This window comes from Columba livia, chromosome 2, assembly GCF_036013475.1.
Source record: "Columba livia isolate bColLiv1 breed racing homer chromosome 2, bColLiv1.pat.W.v2, whole genome shotgun sequence".
NCBI classification, from domain to species: domain Eukaryota; kingdom Metazoa; phylum Chordata; class Aves; order Columbiformes; family Columbidae; genus Columba; species Columba livia.
In genome coordinates, this window is record NC_088603.1 from 130,785,649 (window position 1) to 130,809,610 (window position 23,962).

The 23,962-nt window shown below is 38.3% G+C and overlaps 1 protein-coding gene across 5 annotated transcripts; it reads right to left on the bottom strand.

The window, feature by feature from the left end:
• Positions 1-2,007: 2,007 nt before the first annotated feature.
• PEX2 (peroxisomal biogenesis factor 2) lies at positions 2,008-23,703 on the bottom strand. 5 transcript variants are annotated; one of them, XM_065053843.1, is made up of 2 exons: positions 23,475-23,703; positions 2,008-6,776 (listed from the first exon to the last, which is right to left on the bottom strand). In XM_065053843.1, exon 2 carries the CDS (start codon positions 6,755-6,757, stop codon positions 5,843-5,845), a length of 915 nt encoding a protein of 304 aa, XP_064909915.1. In that variant the 5' UTR covers positions 6,758-6,776; positions 23,475-23,703; the 3' UTR covers positions 2,008-5,842. The 5 variants fall into 5 exon arrangements, with proteins under 5 accessions (XP_064909915.1, XP_064909914.1, XP_021152594.1 ...); XM_065053842.1 differs by having other exon boundaries at positions 23,426-23,657; XM_021296919.2 differs by lacking the exon at positions 23,475-23,703 and adding an exon at positions 23,194-23,301.
• Between the last annotated feature and the right edge of the window lie 259 nt (positions 23,704-23,962).

Consider the following 23,962-nt stretch of genomic DNA (forward strand, 5'->3'; position numbering starts at 1 on the left):
CTACATCAAAGGGGGCTGGAGTTCGGAGTTATCAATTAATACTGCGCTTACATCACACAGGCTTTTGCTAATTAAAGAGACAGTTTTATGGATATTATAACTGGCTATGGTAGTCACTCATATGAGAAACTTACCTCCTTAAGTACAAACAGACTTAAGCCTTCTCTTCATCAATGCAAACCTTTTTTCGAAAAGGTTAATTAGCCTTTGGGTCTGCACTGTGAACATTGCTTCTTATGCCTAGTCATGAGCCATGCATCTCTATACAGATAACTGGCTCTCACATAGTATGTTCAGTCAGATGTTTAGCTCCTGTTGTGGTTTAATGCACCTGAGAGTAAGATGGAGATCACCAGTGACAAACTGGGTGTCAGCATGCAGAATGCCAATCCCATTGTTGTACTTTACTGCACCATCCACAACCATGACTGAAAACCTCACATCAAGCCAGCATATGATGATAGGATTCCTTCAGAGTAATCACATAACAGGCAGTAGACCCAATTTAAGGCAGAGTAAGTTTCAAAACTCTTTTCAAGCCTTTAGCGCTAATAGAGATTCCAACATAGAGTCAGTATCATCACAAGCACTACTTACTGTCTTTGCCTGTTGCAAGAGGCTCCCTACCAGTCACCCAGACCCAGTGATTGCCCTGCCTCTTGGCAGAGAAACCTAATCCTTTACTCACCCTGTCTTTAGGTCCCAAACAACCTGAGAACTAACTGCAGAGGGCAGGCTATCTTGTTAGAAAATCAGGTATCTTAACCTGAAGACTTCTGCTGAAGCCATGATTTTGTGTCCATGGAGACAATACATCTCTGAGGAAGAAATACATCTCTGAGGAAGATCCTTGACAGTTACTGCACTGGAGGTATCCTTCCCAAATATACAAACCACTTGGAGATCCAAGGTCAGGCTACTTCCTTGGAAGACTATGTCCTGAAAGGCTAGTTAGGTAAGATCTCTAAACAGCACGGCACACCAGCTATTGGCAAGTGTCTAAAGACTAGAGGACATCACAGGACACTTTGGTCAGTTCAATCAAACTTGGCAGCTCTACAGTCAGGTTAGACACAGGGTTGTAATGAATACAGAGAACAGCAGGAGAGTCAGTGTCTCTCCCTCTCCTGGGCTACTCCAACATGCTATGATTAGTTCTCTGTTACAGCTCTTCCAACCATTACTAGTGGTTATCAGACTGACAAACTTCTGTTCCCTGAAATATCCTTGAAATATCTCCCTGAAAGTAAACCGTAATATCTGTAATATCTGTACAGTGAACAGCGTGAGCAGAGGTACAAAACTCCAGGTGTGCTCTACAGAATGGAAAAGATATTTGCTTGGCCTTTACAGATGCCCTATAAGTATCTCTGTGCATGTTTGTGTAGTCATCCGGTCCCAGCGTCCCGGCCGGAGAGGGATCTCTCCCACGAATGGCTTTTGCTTGAATGAGATCTATTTGTTCACCTTGCCAGGTTCATGTCAGATCCTGCCTTGGAATGGTGAAACTATTACGACTGCAGCAGCAACTTAGGTCAATAGTTTGATGATGACAACATAGAAAACCCTCTTGGGAGGGTGAGAGCAGGCAGTTGTAATCTACTTGAACAACTCTACAAATATTTTTCCTGGGAATGCACAACTGGTTGACATTCAAATGGTATGAAGCACCATTTTGAAACTGCTCCCTTGTGTTTTGGTTGCACACACTGTGACTTGCAGTAGCCCAGGCTACCATATTTTTGCAAAGTGTAACAGCTGACAATTTATTGCTATGACTAGTCTGCTCATAAGCAGAATTATTAAAAAGATAATTTACTTTGGAACCTAAAATTGAAGATTTTTTTTATAGTGAACTGTAACTATAAACTAGTTTCCCACTTTGCATTTTAGTCTCATGCATACTCATGATGAAATCAACTGACAGCCAAACCATTGAGTAAGCATGACTGGCCTTCCAATATATAAAGAAATAGTCTCTTGAGAAAAAAAACAAACTTCAGAACATCCTGTTAATAAGTATCTTTTATTTGTCAACTTGGTTTTCATAAGTTCAATACATCCCAGACAACCATTGTAGTGATACATTCAAATAAGCACTCATTGGATTGTATTTAGAAAATATATTTCTTTCACCTTTCTTAACATCTTCACCACTTTGCCCAGATCATTCTTGCCCATCACATCTTGCACTTATGGAAAAATAAAGAAATATTTCCAGGTAATGCAGAAATCAGATACTATCCCCAACATTTCTTTTACAGAATACTGAAATTCCTGCCTTAAGTCTTTTGCAAAACCTCTCTTAAAGCACATAGCATCGATGGAGCTGTGGTGGTTTGTAGAAGCAAGGAATCCACATTCTCTGACCCCTTAAACCTGAATGCCTCCAAAATCACACCTTGTGAAAAACAGTAATTCTCAATCAAATGACGAGTTTTCTAATATGCTTATTAATATAATTAGCCTGTTTCAGTTATGGCTTCATTTTTTGATTCCTGAGACAATGAAAATGTTCATGTAGCACACAAAGACGCAAAACAGAGCACAAATAAAAATGTTAATACAGGGTTGTAACTCTTATCCAAGATCGGATAAGACTTCTGGTCCCTTAGCTTTCTTAAATTCTAGGCATTTACCCTTTTCACTAATGTACATATGACTGCTCAGAAGTACATTCTTAGGGTAGCTGAACACCAAAAACTTTTTGTTTAGATAAAATGACTGAAGAGATTAATATTCAAACCAAATTTTATTCCCTCTACTGCAGGAAGCATCACCAGATGTGTCTTAGTCCTTCGTTATGGTTGAATTTTAACCTGAAAATAGAATGCTTATGAGGACAAAATATCAATGCAACTAGTATACAAAATTAATTATCCTTTGATTCATCTACAAATTATTCTTTTCTGTAATATCTTCAAGTAAGACTTTTCTGCCACTTATGTATCACAAGACATAATCAAATAGAATTACAATATAAAAAAAGTATATTTTTAATTTTAAAATGCCATAAGGAAGCTGCTGAATATTGACTTTAGAGTCCTCCAAAGCTAATGTGGTAGCAAGTTTTTCAATATGCAAGCTGGAACCTCGGTCTCAATATAAGTTGTGACTACAACTAGGTGAAGGTTTCAATGCTTGGTAGATTAAAAAAATAAATAAATAAATCTGTATCTGACAAAAGGAACCACTCTCTTCCCAAACTTTCTGTTTCTGTGAGATGCATGGTACCTGCTTACTGGCATGAAAAATAAAAGAATTAAAGCCACAGCTTAGGATGCAGGATCTTAAGGTAAAAGAAACTGTTTATTTATGCCGTAAGGCAAAGACTACACAAACTTGGTCAGTGTTACCAACTACAAACCTAACGTACTGAAGATGAGATAGTACAGCAGTAGGCCAATGCTTTAGTATAATAAGCCATCATAAGTATTAAAAGCTGAACACCAGAAGAAAAACAGGGAAGCCAAGTGCAATACAGAACTGCCAGCAGAAAACAGCTGTACAAAACTTCTGGAAACAGGTTTTAGCAGGGATGAAAAAGAGAGTATACATTTTGGTAGGATTTCACCTGCATGGAGCTGCAAGAGATAAAACAAACCTCAGCAAATTCACGCAGCTTAGGTAAACTGAACAGCAGGACAGAGAGTGGTGCAATGAAAAAGGAAGAGAACATTATTTAAATATCCAGGGAAAATAAACATTTCTAAAAAGGAAAGAAGTTAACTCCTACATAAGAAGAACATGACACCCGACAGAGTCCAACGTAGAAAATCTGTGCTCTTTTGACACAATACTGCACTGTGGCTTCAGAAGGAATGAAAAGTCCAGGAGAACCAAACATCTGCCATGTTTATAAAACACAAACATTAGATGTGTACAAATCTTCATTAATTAAGACAGTTAAAGAGAGCAGTAGCAGGAATGCTGATGATCCTTTCCAGAGGCACTGGACCACCTCAAAGTAAGGGTTGCTAATATATTTATTTGGAAACAGCTATTAAGTGAAGTGGAAGGACAATTCATACAGAATCACTTCAGCACCAGCAAGTGACTCCAGGATATTCTCCAAAAGACTTGACAGTTTTGATACTTATAATAAAGACAGATTTGTACCTGCTGGTTCAAATTGCAACTGCAAATAACAGAAATTTGGCAGGCTGCTGATATACACATTTGCTGGCAAATACTATATCGCAGCACATATCTGGAAGCAGTTGCTCTGAAGTCTCTGTTGACTCACAGAACAGCATCAGAATTAATGAAGTTTTGGGCTGCCCAAAGATACTTACAAACCTGCTAACTATATTTAATAGCATCAGATGAAAGCGTTGTGTGTCACTAAAGATCAAAACCTAGAATTTAAGATCTTCAAACAAATAAGCTGGTGGGGTGTTTTAATCAGACACTGAAGAATGTAATAAACCATTTCATAAAAGTACATCAAAGATACTGGATCAGTTGTTACCATACTATTTTTGGGACTGTCTATTGATGATAGCCAATCAAGAACACAACCATCACAAAGTGATTTACTCAACTGTATAGGTTTTCCAGAATTTAATTTAAGAGCCAAAAAAGGATGCAACGTATTTTTGTGCTAATGAGACACTTCTGGCTAACACTCTCTGTTAAAAAAGGACTGCAATTTTGAAACAAACAAACAAATCCCAAACAAACCTCTTATAAAACCAGGTCAGAGAATAAGGGGATAAATTGTTAAGACAGGGAATAACAAAAACATTGTAAATCCAACAGAAAAAGCAGAGAGTAATAATAAAAAACGAGGAAGAGTTACCTATTTTTTGTAATATGTCTACATGAACATAACTGTGTTTGATCTTTTCTCTGTGTGGGAGTGAGGTGTTAGTGAGGTTGAGCACCTGCCTTGACCACACCAAAAATAGAAACATGGCAAGTCCCAAAGACAGCATCTTGCGAGTAAACAGTTTTCTCTAGTGTCTCTTACTCAAAATAATGTGGGTTACCTTGGGGAGCTGCCACATTCCAATGCATGATGAACTGTATCCCTCAGCTTTGTTGGGAAGAACTGGGAGGTGATCATATATACATCACTGAAGATCACAGACATATAGCTAAGTGAGAAAATCAGTCATCTCATGAAGGTCTAAAAGGTGCATCGTCTTTGCAAAGTAAGTGGTTTTATCTCCTGTAGGTACATGTTAGCTACAGAGTATCTGTCTGCCAGATGGATCACGTAAAGCCTATGGTCTATTGATAAGAGAGCAATTCCAAGGTAGAGTGCGGCTGAATATGATGAAAACTGTTAATAATCTGCAGAGACGACAATTCAACTTACACCTTTCCTTTTTGCAGTGGTTATCCCACTGGGAATTCAAATTTAAAATATTCAAATTTAAAATTATTCTTTAAGCATGACAAGGATAACTTTCCCATTGAATTCCTCTACTAGCTAAGTTGGTAATGGCAGAAGCTTTTACAAAAACTTTGAGAAAATCCACAGAAAGGGTAGAAGCTTACTGGGCATCTGCTCCATCTTTGAAGGAAGTATATAACATGCAATTAGAAAGTGGCAGGCTGGCAAACTCTGGATCTAAAATGGAAAGACTTGACAACATTGGGGCATCAAATTGGGATCAAGTAGTCTGATATAGCAGAAGAGCTGGTGAACTCCTTGTCTTTCCTTCAGAGAGGCAAGTTGGCACTATTAGTCAATAAAAAAATAATGCCAGCAAAAGAACTTACAGAGTCTCCAAAACCATCTTTAAGCCATCTGTTTACAATAATTTCTGAATTTTTCCATTATTCTCTGCAACAAAGTATTTCACATATAGTATAAAACCAAATCAACCCCCTATCAGGCATGCAGCTCTGTCATTTCAATTTTATATTTCAGTGGCTGAAGACTCTGTACCTCTAAGCCACATTTAGGACATGTAAAATACGCATCAGATAAATAGTTACTTTTAATACAGTAGTAACAAAAAACATGGGAGCAGCCTATGGTATGAGGCATGGTAGGCCATTCTCCACATAGTGAACATTCCTTGCAGTGAGCTGCTAATGTGTTTTCACTACTGGAAAGACCTGCAATAGGCAAACACCAAGAAGAAATTTTAAGTTTTAGTTTCTGTACGTTAATAAGTGGTAGCAGATAGATCAGAAATTCAGCAAAGCCATGCCATAAGAGCTCCCTGTTCATGTATTCAAATCCTACCTGACGAACACTTTGTGGTTTGCAAAAAACAGACCTAATTCCTAGAATGCGTTCTGTTAGTGTTGCAAATGTTCCTTTCTGAAGAAAAATCAGAAAATTTAGAAGTCCACACAGCTTAAGAAGTCCAGATCCAAAGTTAATACAAGCCTTAATTTTGCAGAAAGATTGCAGTTGACGATTGCTAAATAAATCATAACATCTTTCTTCCAACCATCTTCCACCAACAGTGAAAATAAGATACCATAATTTCTGGTGTTTGCTCAGAGGCTGGTACTTCTCTGTCTGAGATAAGTTATTCTTGTATTGAATATTCAGAATAGCCTGTCCCACAGTTGCATTCTTGGAATAGATAGTGAATCTCCATAAAATAAGCCATAAAAATGCTTTTACTTCTGGTTCAATATGAGCCAACACCCCTGGTTTAAATCCATGAAAACAGCTGGTAAACTGGGACCACACTAGTTGTTCCAGTGCTTTGTTTAGTTCAAGCGCATCAAGTTGACTTATTCTGAGCACAGGATTCACTCTCTTTTCATTTCCAGTGCTGGAGGCCATTTCTTCACAAAAAAACTTTCTAGGAATAAACATAAACAGATTTTAGTATGATGAAGTATTTAATATTATTCTTACTAAAGACAACAAAGTTGTAATAAACCAGCAGTAAACAAGAAATAACAAAAAAGTTTTTTCAGAATGCTATATTCATATGCTATTAACGTGCTGCAAGTCCTTTCAGGAAGCTTTACATTAACGTTATAAAATTTCACCTCAAAAGAAGTTATATTGCACTACATTTCATAAACATTAACATTTCTATTTGATTATAGAGAAGTGTTTAGCATTTTTCAGATATTTAGTAAACTCCAGATATTTAATATTTCACTGTATAAATTTAAAAAAAAATGCTGGGCATAATTGCAATATTCAGTCGGACCTTAAAACAGAAGATCAGAAACAAGAACTGTAAAACTTCATGGTGTTTCATGGAGAAAGGAGGAAAATGAACATAGTAACTATAATCTAGAAGAGAACAGTGGGGTGGATAAAAAAATTTGCCATATGAATACTTCAGTAGCTGCAGGTCAAAGTAAAATCTTAGAAATGCTAACACATTTAAAGATTGCATACAGAAAGATATGGATTAAAATTAGGGCGGGAATGATCAAATTTGCTAAATAAAGGTAGTGATCTGTTTAGTTTAGATAACAATCATTACATGAGATTAAAGGAATACTTAGCATTCAGACAAATTATCATACAGTACATCACTGAAGCCTGCGTGTATTTTCTAGAGCATTTTGACAGATGTGGGATTGTGCTACTTGTTGTATAACAAGTTTCCTGGCAAGATGATTAATGTATACTAGCAACTTCAAGAAATGTATACTTTTTTTGGTTTAAGCATTAAAGAGAAAAATAAAAGCATTTTTTTTCAATTACTTATTTAAATGTTATTGTATCTGAAATTTTGCGACTAAGAAAATAAATGCAATAAATTGTAGAAGCAAAATATGGATAATGCCCCAGTAATGCAAAATTATGGGGTAACTAATTTTTGGTTCCTTTTGTCCACATAAAAAAAGCCAAAGTGATGCAGAAGTGGTATATTTCAGGTAGCATGCAACATATATCACTTGTTAAAGCAGATTTTTGCGTAACAGACAAGTAAGGGTCAACAGCTTTCTGGACAAAGTACAGAATAGGGTACTTCAAATCCTTATTTATAAGAGGAAAACCTGCTATAACACAAGACTGCTTTGAATAAAAGATGCTGTGTAGGATCCTATATAGGAATGGTTGCTCATGATGTCAAGAATACTAAAAAACAGTCCTCCAAACAAATAACTGTTCGCTGAAACAGAGTGCACCGAAGTTTTAAAACCCGGTATAAAACACTATTTGTAGCATTTCTACTATAGTTGGTCACATCTGTAAGGAAAGCATCATTCAAAGCTGACAACAAATATGATTTTTTTTCCTAATGTATGCTGTACAACAGTAGTTTCCAATTAACTAAGACTAGCTATGTGGGTAGGGCACACAACACCTCCACTCAGCTTCTTTAAATTCCTCCTTTCTCATTAGCAAGCCAAGTATGGTGGGAGATGGCATAAGGCCACCTCCTCTGGGCAGAGAGCTATGGGGTTCACTGCTTCAACCTGCACTGGCCTGCCAGGCCAGTATACAAGGGTATAGAAAGGCAGCATCCCCAAGTCTGTCTCACTCATTTCTGTCTTCTCTGCAGTAAGCACCAGGGCATGGGAAGTGTTGTTGGGAAGAGTTACTCAGCATCCCCCCAGTCACTTACCTGCTCCACATCATGATCAAAGGGTCAAACCAATCCCTCTTGGATCTTGCCATATCCCTTCAAAAAGTGCAGCTTCAATGACTGTCTGCCCTCCTACCCTTCATCTTCTCATCCTGCTGCCATTTTAGGAACCACAGCCTCCGATAACCAACTGCTCTGGAATCTGTCACTTTGATTTAGTACTATTCACTCATAATCCCTAAAGGCCTAGTGTTTTCTTCACTTCTGGTAACACCTAAGTCACTTCTACTCATTTCACTCTGTTCGACTCATTTCGGTTACCCTCCTATTAGCATTCTATACAATTACCAATACATAAAATCCCTTTTCAAAGCCCTAAAGCCATTGAAAGAGACATTTTGTCAAACAGTTTCCTTGATCCATCTACTATTATCCAACCTGATTTCAACCATCTTTTCCAGCTGTCTTCCATTATCCCACATGCTATGAGAAATTGCTGTTGTAGATTTCTAAAATATAAGATAGCAAAATCTGTGCAGACTTTTTTTCCCCTAGTATAGCTACATTGTCTAAAGAAACCTCAGCAAGTGTGGAACAGGTCATCAGGAACCTTTCAAAGTTCAAGGAAAACATGTCAAATATACAGGATTATGATGGGTCATGAAATACAAAAGAAAGTCCATGGATCACTATAGGCTGGGAGCTGACTGACTGTAAAGATGCTTTGCATAAGAGGACTTGGGGATTCTGGTAGGCAGCAAGCACACAGCCAGCAGACTAAAGGGTGTGCTTATTCCTCTCTATTTGGCATTGGTGAGTGTACACTTGCCATACTACATCCAGTTTTGCCTCTTTTCTATCAATAGTACAAAAGAAATTTCAAGAAACTGAGAAGAGTCCAGCCACTAATAATATCAGGGAGCCACAACACCTGAAATATAAGAACGTGAAGGAACTCAGACGGTTCAACTTGAAGATAGGGCAGCTAAGAAGTGATCTAATAGTAACCTTCCACTACCTAAAGGTTACAGAGAAGATTAAGTCAAACCTTTTCTGTGAGATGCAGTGAAAAAAGAGTAAACTGGTTGCTATGCGAGAAATTCCAATTGCACATAAAGAAACCGGAACAGTTTGTGCAAAGGGACTGTGAAATCTCCATCCCTGGAGGTTCTTAAAACTTGACTAAAAGATGCTCTAAGCTACCTGTTCTAGCACTGAATTTATCCCCAGTTTGCACAGGAGGATGGAGCAGATTTCGTAATGATCTTCCCCAGACCTTCCCAAAAATCTGGGCATGCCTGATCGCAGTATCAGATTTGTGACAATACATTTTTTTTTTTTCCAAGCCTGTAATCCTTTATAGAACTTCATTTGAAGGAAATTACTTAGGTGAACCTATCATTGTGGACTGGAACACTGTTTACAGAAAAAGGGAACCACTTTTGAACAAACAAGTCCAACAACTGTTAACCTTTAAAATTTTGCAGATTCCAATGAGTCTCCTTTTTAAAACAAAATAAGAATCAGCACCACATATACTGTTTAACATATTTAACGTGTCTTCCTGAATTACCAACTAGAAGTTTGATTGAACTTTGAAGTAACTTTTATACAAACTGTATGGAAAAGGAAGAGTATCAGACAAAAACATAAGCAACTAATAATAAAGATATACTTTAAAATACTTAAAATACTTTAAATTATGCTTATAACATTCCTGTGTAAAAAAAGATTTCTTTTTAATGAACCATTAGGTAAGCATTCTCAATTTAAGTAATAAAACTGAGCATTGTTCTGAAGTTCTTTGTTGCTGAGAACGACAGTTTGCCATAGGCCATGGCTGTTAACTGGATCCTGCAAGTTACTTAAAGATTATATCCATATAGCTTTGATTTTAATGTGTAAGCACATTTCAGTGTGCCTACTGTTACATACAGGCTGAAGTGTTCTGCAATATGCTCTGCTTACTTGCTAAGGTAAGGTTTTAAGGTTTTATTGCATGTATAAGGTAGGTACTTCCATACACAAATATTAAAAGGGAAATCTGTATTCTCCTATGCAGAATATCTGCAAATCTCCTAATGATCTGGATAACAGCAACTGTTTATTCGAGAGAAGCCTAAATTCTCATCTCTCTCTATTTTGCTATAGTAGGGAATTTTCATTATATTATTTATCTATGGTGTCCATTTTTTTCAAGTTATAATGATAGAGAACAAATAAATGATAATTAAGTTTTCCCTTTCAAAATCCCTTCCCCTATACAAAATCCTTTCAGAAATGTGCTTTTTCTGTTTGTACCATTTTCACAAATAGTGGTAAAGATACATAATAAGCTCTGTGTGATTAATTTTTATGTAAATACACTTGAAGACAAAACACTAAAGACTACTATTTGAAAAGTTTTTCCTTGACTTTACACCATCATAGATGCTGCAAAGAAAACAATAAAAAATTGCCTCCCAGAAAAAACAAAATCACAGAACAATTCTTTCTTAAATAACCTATAGTTTGTCTGTTGTTTTTTTTTTTTTACTAGAAATATGAACAATCCTACTTGTACGGTACACTGTGCAACAAAAAAAAACATAATTATTGTATATCACCAGGGAAAGAAGAATTTCTTCTGGTATATCTTAGTGCTGTTATTGAGCATTGTACAAATTATGAATGAACATATTTTATTTGGAAACATGTTATTGACAGAAATCTATCAATAGTAATGTGAGTATTGTCAACAGCTTGTCAATATTAATGTAATTATGATTAACGGGATAACATGGATTTTAGCTGTAATACCAAGTAACATCTCCTGCATTGCTGCTATCAATATAAGCACTATTATTGACCTGTTATGGGACTATCAGTATGAGATGTATTACCATCAGGCATATTTGTCAATGCATTCTGCCCACAAAAATTCTACATTTAAATTTACAGGTTTGTAAACTTTGCCTGCAGAAATATACAAATCCAAGTAATCTCTAGGGTGCCATTTTTTCCACAGGGCTATTCCACTGTGGATGAGTAATCAAGGCTGGTTTCTACTGGTTCAGTGCTACTGCGAACACATTCCCTGCTTTTCTAGCATAATGACTAGATAGACAGACATATATGTAGAAGCCTCAAGGTATTTTGAAGCATGACTTGTCAAAATACTTTCTGTGAAGCCAAATGAAAATGTATTTTAATAAGTAAAAAATGAACTTTATTCCTTACTGCTCTAACTTAAAACTGCATTTAGGATGCAAGAAGTAGCACACTCCTTCACTTCACCGAGTTAATGATTTAACTATTTTAGACAATCTCTTCCATGCAGCCAAAACATGCAGTCTAAGCACTGTACAGAGATGGAATGGACCACAAGAGACTACCTAATCCTGACTCAGCATGAACGTAAGCTCAAGAATATCTTGACAGATGTTTAACTACCAAGAAAGCTGATTCCACACTTCCTCTACGTAGTGTGTTCCAGTGTTTTATCACCCTAAAAATCTTTTATTCAATCTACAAGATCTTTATTACGGGTAAAGATGGTTTTCATTCTACAAGAGAAAACAATAACAACAACAGAGAAGAATTTCCAGTCTACCTCTTCTCAAGGGGAAAAATGGTGACGTATGTGAAGGGACCAGCTACATACAGAAGATCTGCAAAATAGACAATATCCTCTTTCCTACAAAATGCCTAGTATGATCTTCGAGGGAAAAAAAAAACCAACACAAAACAACACACTTCACTTTTTATCAGTGGCATAGTTAGTATTTACCTTGAGGTCTACGATATATAACAAAACACAAAACTTTCAATCCCTCTTCAGCTTCGTATCATCAGTAACTTTAAGTGCATGTTGTCTTCAATCATCCAACTCATTAATGCCTTTTCATCTTGACAGGGTGCTATAGGTAATTACTCTGTAAAGGCAATTTTTCAACTTGATGCTGATAGTATCAGCATCTAATGGAGATAGTATCGATATTATGTTTCCCTAGCTTGCTTATGTAGGGAAAAAGACTTTATTAAAATCAAGTTACATTGTACCTAAAGTTCTACTCTTACTTACCTCGCTTTTCATTCTAAGAGGAGAAACAGACAAGGTTTCTTACTAATAGTCAGGATGGTTTAACATGAGCTATTTTACAACCTCTCTTCCGCATATTTTTGAATACAAATTAATTGCAAACTACTTACTCCTGAATCTTTATTTGGAAACAAAACTGAGAGCTTCAATAATTCTCTTAGCAAAAGAATAAAGAGACACAAAACCACATATACACAAACTCATCTCACTGGCTATTTTTACCCCCCGAGACATTAAATAAATAAATTAATATATCAAATCAGTGGTGCCTAATTCCTCAATCATTCTAGGATGAATTTTATTAGGATTTGCCACTTGAGCACATCTATATTAAGATTCCTTAAGGCTATTCTTTCTGTGCTTTGGTTCCCCTCTTATTTCCTGTCTAAGATAATTTTATGAAGTAGCAGGTCACAATATATCTCTCTTATAAAGTATGAAGTAGAGAAACAGTCTTTGAAAATCTGCTACTTGTTCTCCTTTCTTATTTAATAACAGATCTAGGTAATGGATCTATCCCTTTGTGCCTTCTCTTACTTACATTTTCGGGCCCTTCATTGATTCTTTTCTTGTGCTTTGCAAATTGAAAGTTACTTTATTCTTTAAAGTCATTGATTTTATTCTTACATTCATATGCTTTTCCTTTACATTCATCCCTAATCATGTTTCATTATTTCTGCCTGGACAACTCTTTTGATTTCCAGGCCACTGAAGAATTCCCCATATATAAAGTCTCTTTAACATTCATTATTATTATTTTAGTTTATTATTATAAACTATCTCAATACAAAGAAACAACAGGACATACATTAGAGGTAACAGATTTTTTTAGTCTTTTCAACAGACTAGATTCTGCCAAGTCCCACTATTCAGATCTGTGGCCGAGGCACCAGGGAAAGAGCTTCTGGTAAGCATGCTAGGAATCATACCCTCTTTGGAGAAACCAGCACTAACACACAGATCCTCTTCTCTTTAGGAATTATAGAATAATTCTGTCTGGAGAAGACCTTTAAGGTCATTGAGTCCAACCTTTAACGTAACACTGCTAAGTCTACCACCAAACCATGTCCCTAAGCACCACATCTTTTAAACACCTCCAGGGATGGTGACTCAACCACTTCCCTGGGCAGCTTGTTCCAATGCCTGAAAATCTTTTCAGTAAAGAAATTTTTCCTAATACCCAATCTAAACTTCCCCTGGCACAACTTGAGGCTACTTCCCCTCATCCTATTGCTTGTTACTTGCAAGAAGAGACCAACACATTCCATGCTACAACCTTCTTTCAGGTAGCTGCAGACAGTGATAAGGTTCTCCGCTCAGCCTCCTTTTCTCCAGGCTAAACAGCCCCAGTTCCCTCAGGTGTTCCTCATAAGACTTGTGCTCTAGACCCTCCATCAACTTCATTTCCCTTTCTTTAGACACACTCTAGCACCTCAATGTCTTTCTTGTAACAAGGGGCCCAAAACTGAACACAGTATTTGAGGTGGGGCCTCACCAGTGCCAAGTACAGAGAGATGATCCCTTCCCTAGTCCTGCTGAACACACTAGTGCTGGTATAATGCATCCAGAATTGTGCCTTCAGTGCTGCCATACTGAGTGTGTGAGAGAGAACAAGCCACACCCTTGACCTACTGTCCTTCCTTTTACATTCACAAAGTTAGGCTACCAACAGATAGCAATGAAAACTATCTTTCCATCCACTACGAGAATGCTGAGATTTTTTTTGTTAATGTAAGGTGGTTTCTTCTTTTTTTTTTTTTTTTTTTTCTTTTTTTTTTTTTGTGAAAATGTATTCCATTTAACTGTTCTTCTCAGTTATTCTCAATAGCAAATAATATTTTAGATGTCAATTTGAAATCAATAGATTTTAAAAATGAAAAATTAAATTATATGTATCCAGTTAATTTTACTATCTTCCTTTACATCAAGCCTCATAATAAAACACAGAACCTGGACCCCAGCTGCTGAAAACCTCATGTTTTACCATTAATTTTCATCTCTTTCTTGCTCATCAAGTATAGAGAGAAATATCCTCAGATCAAAGTCTAATTGGGAGCCCCAACTGAGCTGTCTCTTAATCACTGAAAAATTAACTTACCACTATATCATTACCTCAAATAACCTTACGAAAGATTGATTTTGTATCACTGTCTGGATTTCCATATACTTCAGCCAAATACCTATCATTTTGTAAAGAACATAAACTGAGTATTTAACCATTTGGAATAACTACTAATACTAATTGAAAAACCAGTAACACTGCAATCACAGAAAATCTTATTTCTTATAATCCTGGGAGGCAGATTATTTTTCAAGATGGAGAAAGTAAAAGAAAACATTGAATGACTGTAAGAAGTCAATTCCATAGATGAAATTCAGATTTTTCACTAATGAGGCTGAGTGAGCAACTATTAACATACCCCAGAATCCTGAATGCTATACTTACATTTAGTGTCAGAAGACAAAGTACAGGACAAAGATACATTCAAATTACAGGTTACTTTTCCAACTTTAACCCAGTAAACTTAGATTTCATAAAACGGGATACAGGAGATTAACCACTGCTGAATGCCTTAAGACAGCAAGAAAACATAACGATAGCTCATTGATTTATCTTCCATACACTACCTGCCAGAGTCAAAATATTAGGGCTTCAAGTTACAAAATCAAAACCAGCTCAGAAGAGCCAGAACTGATACAACAGTAATGAAGAGCAGTAGGTAAGTGCTGCACTGTTAGAAGCTGTACATCACTCATTTCTGTCAGCATTTGATGAAAACTGAAAATCCCATGTCAAAGTAATACACTTTCTCGATGAATGCTAGCAACCAAGACTATTATTGGCCAACATTAAAGATATGCTGAGTACTAGGAGCTCTCACTGACTTGAGAAAAAATTGTGATCAGTCAGTACTCTTAACAGACAGATAAATAGATGCCATCAACTAGATCTGATAGACTAATTACTGCATAACTAATATTTCAGATACTACCTTCTAAAATTTGTGATGTTAAATTTAAGGCTACAAGAGCTCAAATACATTTGTACTCCCTGTAGCATAATGGCCATGGAAAGAACCATCCTACCAAATTCCCAGATATGGCCCTAATTTTCATTTATTAGAATAAATAGGAAGATAATTGTGTAACAAGTCATATGTTAAATCACTATTCTTCTTTATCCTATATGCCATTCCTCTTCTTCCCCCACCTTATTTCCTCTTTTTTTGTCATTCCTCTCCTTAGTATATCAGATTGCAAACTCATCTCTAAAAAGACTTGTCAATTGCACTAGTAAATTCCCACTCTCTGCTGTACTGAACTGTCCTGGTTTTGTTATAAACAAGAGCAGTTCTCTTTTAGTAAATTTTCCTTTCAGCTAAGTTCTTCTAAGTAACTGCACTTTTCTGAATTTAGCTGCAAGTTTTTTGAGACACTGTGCTCTGGAACTGATAAGACGACCAATGGAATGCAGAAGAAGCACACATTTAGATTTATTGCTACAACAACAAAGGCTTCTGATAAAATTTTGCCAGCTCCACCATGAGACGGGTGTATTTGCAAGGAGGGGCAGACAGAGCAGGTGACTAAAACTCACCAACTGAGTATTCCATCCCATACATGTCATACACCCTATAAGAGTGGAAGATCACGAGGGTCTTGCTCTCCTCGACCGTGGCCGGCATCTGAAGAGGACCCTGCCCGTCATGCTTGCGATCCAAGGCCTCGTTCCAGACCCTGCATCCCTGAATCCAGATCCGGTTTACTGTGAAGTCTGGCCCAGGACTTCTGGGTGCCTGCCCTGCAGCTGCTGGAGTGAAACCAACTCTACCAAGCTGGTGGGAACACTGCACTACCCCACGATATTCCAGATTGGCTTTGTATATTTTTATTATATTCTCTACTTATTACTAGCACTAATAAAGCATTTTAAAACTTTTTTCCAACTTGCAAGTCTCTCTTCCTTTTCATCCTTATCACCTTTCTTTTGCAGGGAGGGTGGGGGGTTAACAGAGAGCATCTGCCACGGTTTATTGTCACCTTGCAGTAAACAGTGACAAATCTAGCTGTTATTCCTTCTAATTATATTACTGATAAAGGAACTGAAAAGCTCAACAAAAACAAAGCTGCATAGTAACTTGAGGCTTTCCAAAAAACATTATGAAAAAAAAAATAAAAAAATTTGCTTGAACACCAAGATGAAGAGGCAAAATAAATGCCCAATATGCAATATTGACCCTCTTTCTTTGGACCTATGTAATGGGAATTATCACAGAATGGTTGGGGTTGGAAGGGACCTCTGAAGATCATCTAGTCCAGCCCCACGGTCACCTGGAGCAGATCAGACAGGAACGTGTCCAGGCAGCTTTTGAATGTCTCCAGGGAAGGAGATTCTACAAACTCCCTGAGCAGCCTGTTCCAGTGCTCTGGCACCCTCAAAGTAAAGAAGTTTCTCCTCATACTCAGAAGGAAACTGAATATTACCTGGAGACATGACTTGCACTTACTGTTGCTAAACCAAAATGATGGAGGGTTTGGTTGGAGCAGTTTGACACAGCTGCAGTTGTCATGTTTAACAAGGAAGGAACAGCCCTTTGCACTGAAAGTAAAAATCTCTGACTAATATATCAAGAGATATAAGTGCATGGCAAAGATAAAGATCCCTCTTACTACAAATACAGGTCTCAGCTGTTGTTGATCACATCAGCAGATGACAGGGAGACCCTTGTATTTGAAGAGATTGTGGTTATGATGAGGGTATGAGGTTCTGGTACAAGGATGGATAACTGAAAGTTACCTTACATTGCGTGTGTAAAAGTTAAAAGGATATAAAGCTTTGTAGATGTGCCATCCTTTGTGTTAAGCAGGTGAAACATCACACTGTGGCAGAGGTATGCAGCTCCTTTTCAGAATGGTTCAAAGACAGAACATGAATGCATGGTTGTGAGCTCACTGTGGGCAGTTACAGCCATAACTGTTCATTTGCTGGTTACTGTTACTTACCTGAAAAGTCAGCCTTATGCCTTGGGACATACATAGTACCTGCTTCACACTGTTGCAAGGGCACTGTATCATATCATAGCTTCATTTGTGAAGCATAGCATCACTCCTAATTTTATGCATCTTTTCTATGACCCTCCTTACCTTTCTTCCATTCCGAACTACCTACAAAAAACAGTCATCTAACTTAAATTCCCATTTGACAGCTCTGTGTTTCTGTTCTGATCCATACGAACGGATCACTGGATAGGTATCGAGATGCCAGGATGAAGACTGAGAAGATACGCAGAAGGGATTCAGAAGCAGTGTCCATTCTATATACTCAGATACAATTTACCATAGATGATAGAACCCTGAAACTTTGAATTAACCGCCTCAGTCTCCTCATTTATGAAACAGTCATTTTCCAGATTTTATTCCTAGATTTTATTCCAACTTCCTTCCTTTTTACACACATATGCATATCAACTGCACCGTCATGAATATTCAGTGATATGCAAGTGTAACAATGCTGATCCAAGCACTGTGCTGCAGGAACATAACATCCTTTAACCTTTTATTAGAAATACTTATTAGATGAGAAAGGTAAAAACTGTCCTAAAAGCATAGCTAACTGATAATTAACCTCTGTCCACACCTGTACCAAAAGAAGGATTGTAAGTAACAATGCCATTACAGAGTGTATATATTTACAGCATTTTAAAGCCAAGAAAGCCCTGCATCAATAAAAAGACAAGCCTGCTCACTGTCAGTTTTAAGTTTTGGTCTTGTATTATATGGTAAAATTCATGAATAATTGCATCTAATTATAATGAAGATCTCTCAACTGATGGAAGGATAAAAACCAGTAATTCACCTGATATATGAGCCTAATTTTTTAGGTTTGTGTTCTACAGATCCACAAGCTGATGTAACTTCTGACAGCTGTGGCTGCTTCCTCCCGTCTTCCTTCAGCTGTGTATTGCCACCTTTTCTTACAGACTAGTGCCAATACTCATTTGACCCTCTACTGAACTGTTCTTTTATGTTAAACTGACAGAAACCAAACCTGTTTAAATATATTTTCCTGCAAATTCAGTACATGAACATGTCAGCACAGCATCAGGTTAAGACTTGTGCAGTACCAGTAGGAAGAGAGCCAGGACCAGGAAAAACAGGTAGTCAGGAAACTGGCTGCCTTTAAATCTCAGCATCATACTGTTACATCTGCAAGCAGTCAGTAGCAAGACAGAAAACCAAACCTTTAATTTCTCTAGAACTGTTCCTACTGTCTTCAAACCCAACATGCTGGATGTGCAAGGATAACACCACAACACTGCAAATATGAATAATGAAACTTTTTGTTTTCTTTCAAAAATGAAAAGAAAAAAATATTATTTGTATAAGTCTGCTGCAGGACTCACAGGCTTGCAGGTGAGAGGCTACTCTGTTTAAATAAGTAACACTATGTGATTCCTCCCCACTCTTACCTTTTTGATATGATTGTACTTTGAAATGCTTGGCATAGATAGGGACCAATAGGGATGCTGGAAAAATTAGATGTGCTCAGTGTCCCTAAATCTTGACAGTTTTATTACTTGGTAATTATGGTAACTTTAAGCACATGAAGGAAGACTGATGCTTACAGAATTAATAATATTACATTTGAATAGTATTGTTTTTGAATGTATTTTTCAAGTTTTCTTAGAATTTAAATTTGGATGATTTCCTTTCTTCTACAAGTACTACCAATATTAGCAAAAATGGAGATGGTGGAGATAATCAGTGGCAGAGAGCATTTTTAGAGAGACTGTTCCTACTGATACAAACACAAAGAATATTAAGAATGATTCCACTTAGCTGTAAAGGCAGAAAACCTCCACATGCCTGATCTTGCAGGGAAAGGAGGAAGTGCCCAGACCCAGAGTCAACTTTGAATCAAACACTGCACCAATGCCATAATTAAGTCTTTCTTCTCAGATCATGTATTTGTCCTTTTTCTTCCATCTCAAAGTTTGCTATTTCTCTCAATTTTTACCCTCTCTTCCTCTGATAAAATCTGCATTTAGTTTCCTTTTGAAAGCACCCTGAAATAATCTCAGACTTCCAAATTTCTTGCATTCCACCTCCAAACCAAAAAAATCCCTACCATAGTCTCTGAGAGGAGCATGTTACAAAAAATCCAGCATCCTTTCTGTTCTCCTCCTGAAAATTTTGGTAAAGTTTAGATGTGAACTAATGATACCTGCAGATGTAGGCCAGATGCATGCCTAGTTCTAGGAACCATCTAGTTCATCCGAGAATCTGTAGGGCAGAGAGCCTGCTACCTTCTCTGTCCATGTACTGCACAATCTGACTCAGGAGTCTGCAACTTTTTAGCAGAACATACTTCCCCCTCCATCCCCCCCCCTAAAATTTGCTGCTTTCAACCTTAGTGCTCAAAGAGCACAGAGAGTGCTGTGGAGTAGCTGGGTTTGAAAGCACACAATTTAATTAAAATGAGAGTTGTAGCATCGCACTCTCTCTCTTCCCCTTCACTAGTCTATGTGAAAAAGTATACATACTATTAGATCTCAAAAGCAAAAAAACAAACAAACAAATCAAACACACAAGAAAACCCCCAAACCAAACACAATCCCCCCCCCCAAAAAAAGCAAACAAAAAAAACCACAAAAAAAAACCCCAAACCAGCTTAAGCAGCCTGCCTGAAAACACCATACTGAAGTAACCTTCTCCTGCAGTCCAAGAGGTGCAACAAGTTGTAGGGTCTGTAATTGTTAACTGCACCAGCAATACAGTGAATTTGACTCTATTCCTATTTTTAGTCATATAGAACTTACCACCATTTAAGTTGAACTTTTATATTCACCCTCTAAAAGCTCTAAAAATTGTGTGAATTCAGATGTTGTTCCTGGAAAGTTAACATTCAGAAACCAGACCCTGCTAGGGAGGAATTTACATTAGGTTATTTTAACAAAAGACTGATTTTAATTGACAAAATTACCATCTTCTAACTGCACACATTACAAAATACGAAAAGAATGTACTTGTATGCATCTTAGAAGTTGTTCAGCTTAGTACATACTAAGCAAACATATAAGGCTAACATATTTGTAGAGAGTTAAGTGTACTTATGATGTGAAAGACCAACAGACACTACATGATATTTATAGCATGGAGCTGGTTGTGATTTAAGAAAGATATGCCTCTCTTGGAGCTTGCTGGCAAAGGGTTAGTGGTTTTTTTTGCAGTCCTTCTAAAGTAGGAGAGAGCAGTTCCCCTCTCTGAATTTCCTTAGGTATGTCTGTGAAAGTCCACTGGTGAGTTGCCAAATACTGCTTCTGTATTTATTGCAAGCTAAGATTAAAAAAAACAAAAAAACAAAAACAAACAAACAAACAAAAAACAACAACAAAAAAGTAAAGTTCAGAGTTGACTGTTAGCCCCTCCTGTTTGATTTTTTATAAATGTGATAACAGGCGAAAGTAGAAAGGGATCAGCATGTTTCTTGTAAATTTATGAAGTTCAATCCCCACTTGCTTAAGCAGGACCATCTGGAGCCAGTTGCACAGGACCATGTCCAGATGGTTTTTGAATATCTCCAAGAAGGGAGGATCCACAACTTCCCTGGGCAACCTGTGCCAATGTTGGGTGACCCGCACAGTAAAAAAGTGTTTCCTGATGTTCAGATGGCACATCTTTGTTTCAGTGGGTGCCCATTGCTTCTAGTCGTGTCACTGGGCACCACTGAAAATAGCCTGCTTCTATTCTTCTGGTATTCATAGGCATTGGTAAGACTTCTTGAGGCTTCTCCAGGCTGAACATTCCCAGCTCTCCCAGTCTGCCCTCTTAAGAGAGATAGACCAGGGCCTTAATCACTTTTGTGGCCCTTTGTCACACTCTCTCCAGTGGGTTCATGTCTCCCCTGTAATGGGGAGCCTAGAACTGGATACAATATTCCAGATGTGCCTTACTAGGGCTGAGGAGAGGGGAAGAATCTGCTCCTTCAACCTGCTGACAACACTCAGCCTAAGGCAGCTCAGGATAAACCTAAACTGACCTCCGTGTCACCAGAGCCCCTGTCCCATTTAGCAGTGAGCCCACATTTTCCCTAGTCATCCTTCCGCTACTGACGTATTTACAGAAGAACTTTGTGCCTCTGACATACCTCACCAGTTTCACTAAAGCTTTAATGGGAGGTGATTTTCTTCATTTGGTAAAAAGGATGTTTTCAACAAATGAAAAAACCACAAGTCTGGACCAAGGTAGGCCTAGAAGTTAAAAAGAGTTAAAAACAGAAGGAAAATTCTAAGCAGAGAGTTATTTCAGATGCCTTGTCCCCAGATTAATGCAAATTCAGTATGCTCTGTACTCAATATATGTACTCAATTATTACTTAAAAAAATGTAAACATATACACATAAAATCATTTTTTATATACATACATACATATATATATATATATATATATATATATATAGTTAGCTATAAAAATACCCAAACAGCTTCCCTCTTTCACCTTCCCACACTACAACACAGATTGGTGGCCAAGAAAGAGAATGTAAATATAAAATCTTTGCAAAACGTTCACAGACAATAGCTTTGAATGTATTCCACTTTCCAATTCACTTGCCAAAAGGGGAAAAAAAGGAGGAAAAAAAAAAAAAAAAAGGAAAAAAGCCTTTTTAAAGAGTTCAGTTACACATATTATAAGTGTGAAGTTATCTCTCTAACTCTATATCAGGTAACAGAAATGGATGCCTTCACGTGGCATTAACAAATTAAACAACATAATACAGAGATGGGAATTATTACTACCCTGAATAGTTTATTTGCTACCCTAATTCATGTCTCAGCAATTATAATTTGAGCTGTTTTCCTACTATTCATTACATAAACTAGTGATAATGGACATCTAGGAAGTGAAAAACAAACTGCTAATGAGTAGAAACTGAAGCACAAAGAGGGAGAAAAAATTGTAAAAGAAAGTACTGATGAAAGGGACCAGAATAAAAATAGTAATAGCCTTAAAGTGAACACTTTAACAGCAACTGGTTGCTGTACTGCAGATTAATAATGGCTCTAAAGAAGTTAGACATGAAGTCACTGACTCCCAGTAAAATTAAACAAATGGCTAAAGATTCTGGAATCAGATTTTACCACAAACTGGCCTCACTTCATCTTTGACCTTGGTGAATACTTCTCTCCCACTGAGAGGTAAAAGATGATACAAGAAACATATTTACGGCCTGAAAACAAATATACAGTGCTGTGGTTTTCAGTATGGGCTATATCATAAGTGGAATTCATAAAACAGTGGCGATTGAGACTAGATCTACATTAATTCTGTGTTAATTTTGTTACTTACAGGGTGCACAAAACTTGGATTAACAGAAAGGAGCTACTGTCACCTTTAGCAGGCAGCACCTATAGGAAATCTTGTCACCTATAGCAGGCAGTCACAGGAAAGACTTTTATAGGTCTTAAAGTTTCACTCTCTAAACTGACATTAGAATAACAATTTAGATAAAAGTTTCCCTCTGCCAGAATATTATGCCCTTTCCTCTCTACAGAGCACGTTTCCAGGCTCTGTCCTTCCTTACCTTACCCCCCGGGCCTAGCGGGACACCCTGCAGTCTATTTGCATGCTGAGACACGCACCAGGAGACAGAACGTCAGTGGGACTCACGGAACTGCGGCGAAACGCAAGGTTCTATAAAGAGGGCCAGGAGGAGCGCCCGGGGAGCCTGCCCCGGGGAGCCACCCCGAGCTAGCTGCCAGACCGGACTCTGTCGACGGCTACGGCTCCGGCAGCAGCGCCGTCCGCCGCGGCCCCCCTCGCCGGCAAGGCCGGCGGCGCCCCCGCCCCAACCCGCCCCCCGCCTCGACCGACCTGCGCCGCCGCCGGGACTCTGCAGGGGTACGGGCGCGACGGGATCTACCTCGAGCTTCCTAGTGAAGGCCTACGGGGTCGGAGTCTTCTCGGGCCGCCCCGGGGACTCTGCCCTTCGCCACCCGGCTGCGGGCCCGGCCCGTGGGCGCCGTCCCACCAGCAGGCCCCGCCAGGTCATAGAGCTAGCTCCCGCTGCGTAGAGCGGCTACGGCAGAGACAACAGACAGCACAGGTAGCGGCCTAGAGTGGCTTTACAGGAAGTACTCTGGGAGGTCGAGATGACGCGCTAGAAGGGCTCCCGGGATGGTATCTGTGCCAGGGTGAACGGCCGGGCGGCTTGACCGACAGGCCGAAAAGCAAATCAGTGGCTCGAGTTTGGCATGAGGAGCCAATGGGAGAAGCAGGAGGCGGGGCGGTTGCGGGATCAAGCGTGGCGGAGCGGGTTGGGGTGGTGGGTAACGTGCGTTTCTCGGTCTTTGTGAGCGTCAGGCGTCCCGGTGGAACCGGAGCTGCGGTTTCGCCATCTTCGGCTCGGCA

Bases quoted from the DNA above. Each gene is read 5' to 3' on its own strand.
- PEX2 (XM_065053843.1), bottom strand. From the start codon at position 6,757: ATGGCCTCCAGCACTGGAAATGAAAAGAGAGTGAATCCTGTGCTCAGA.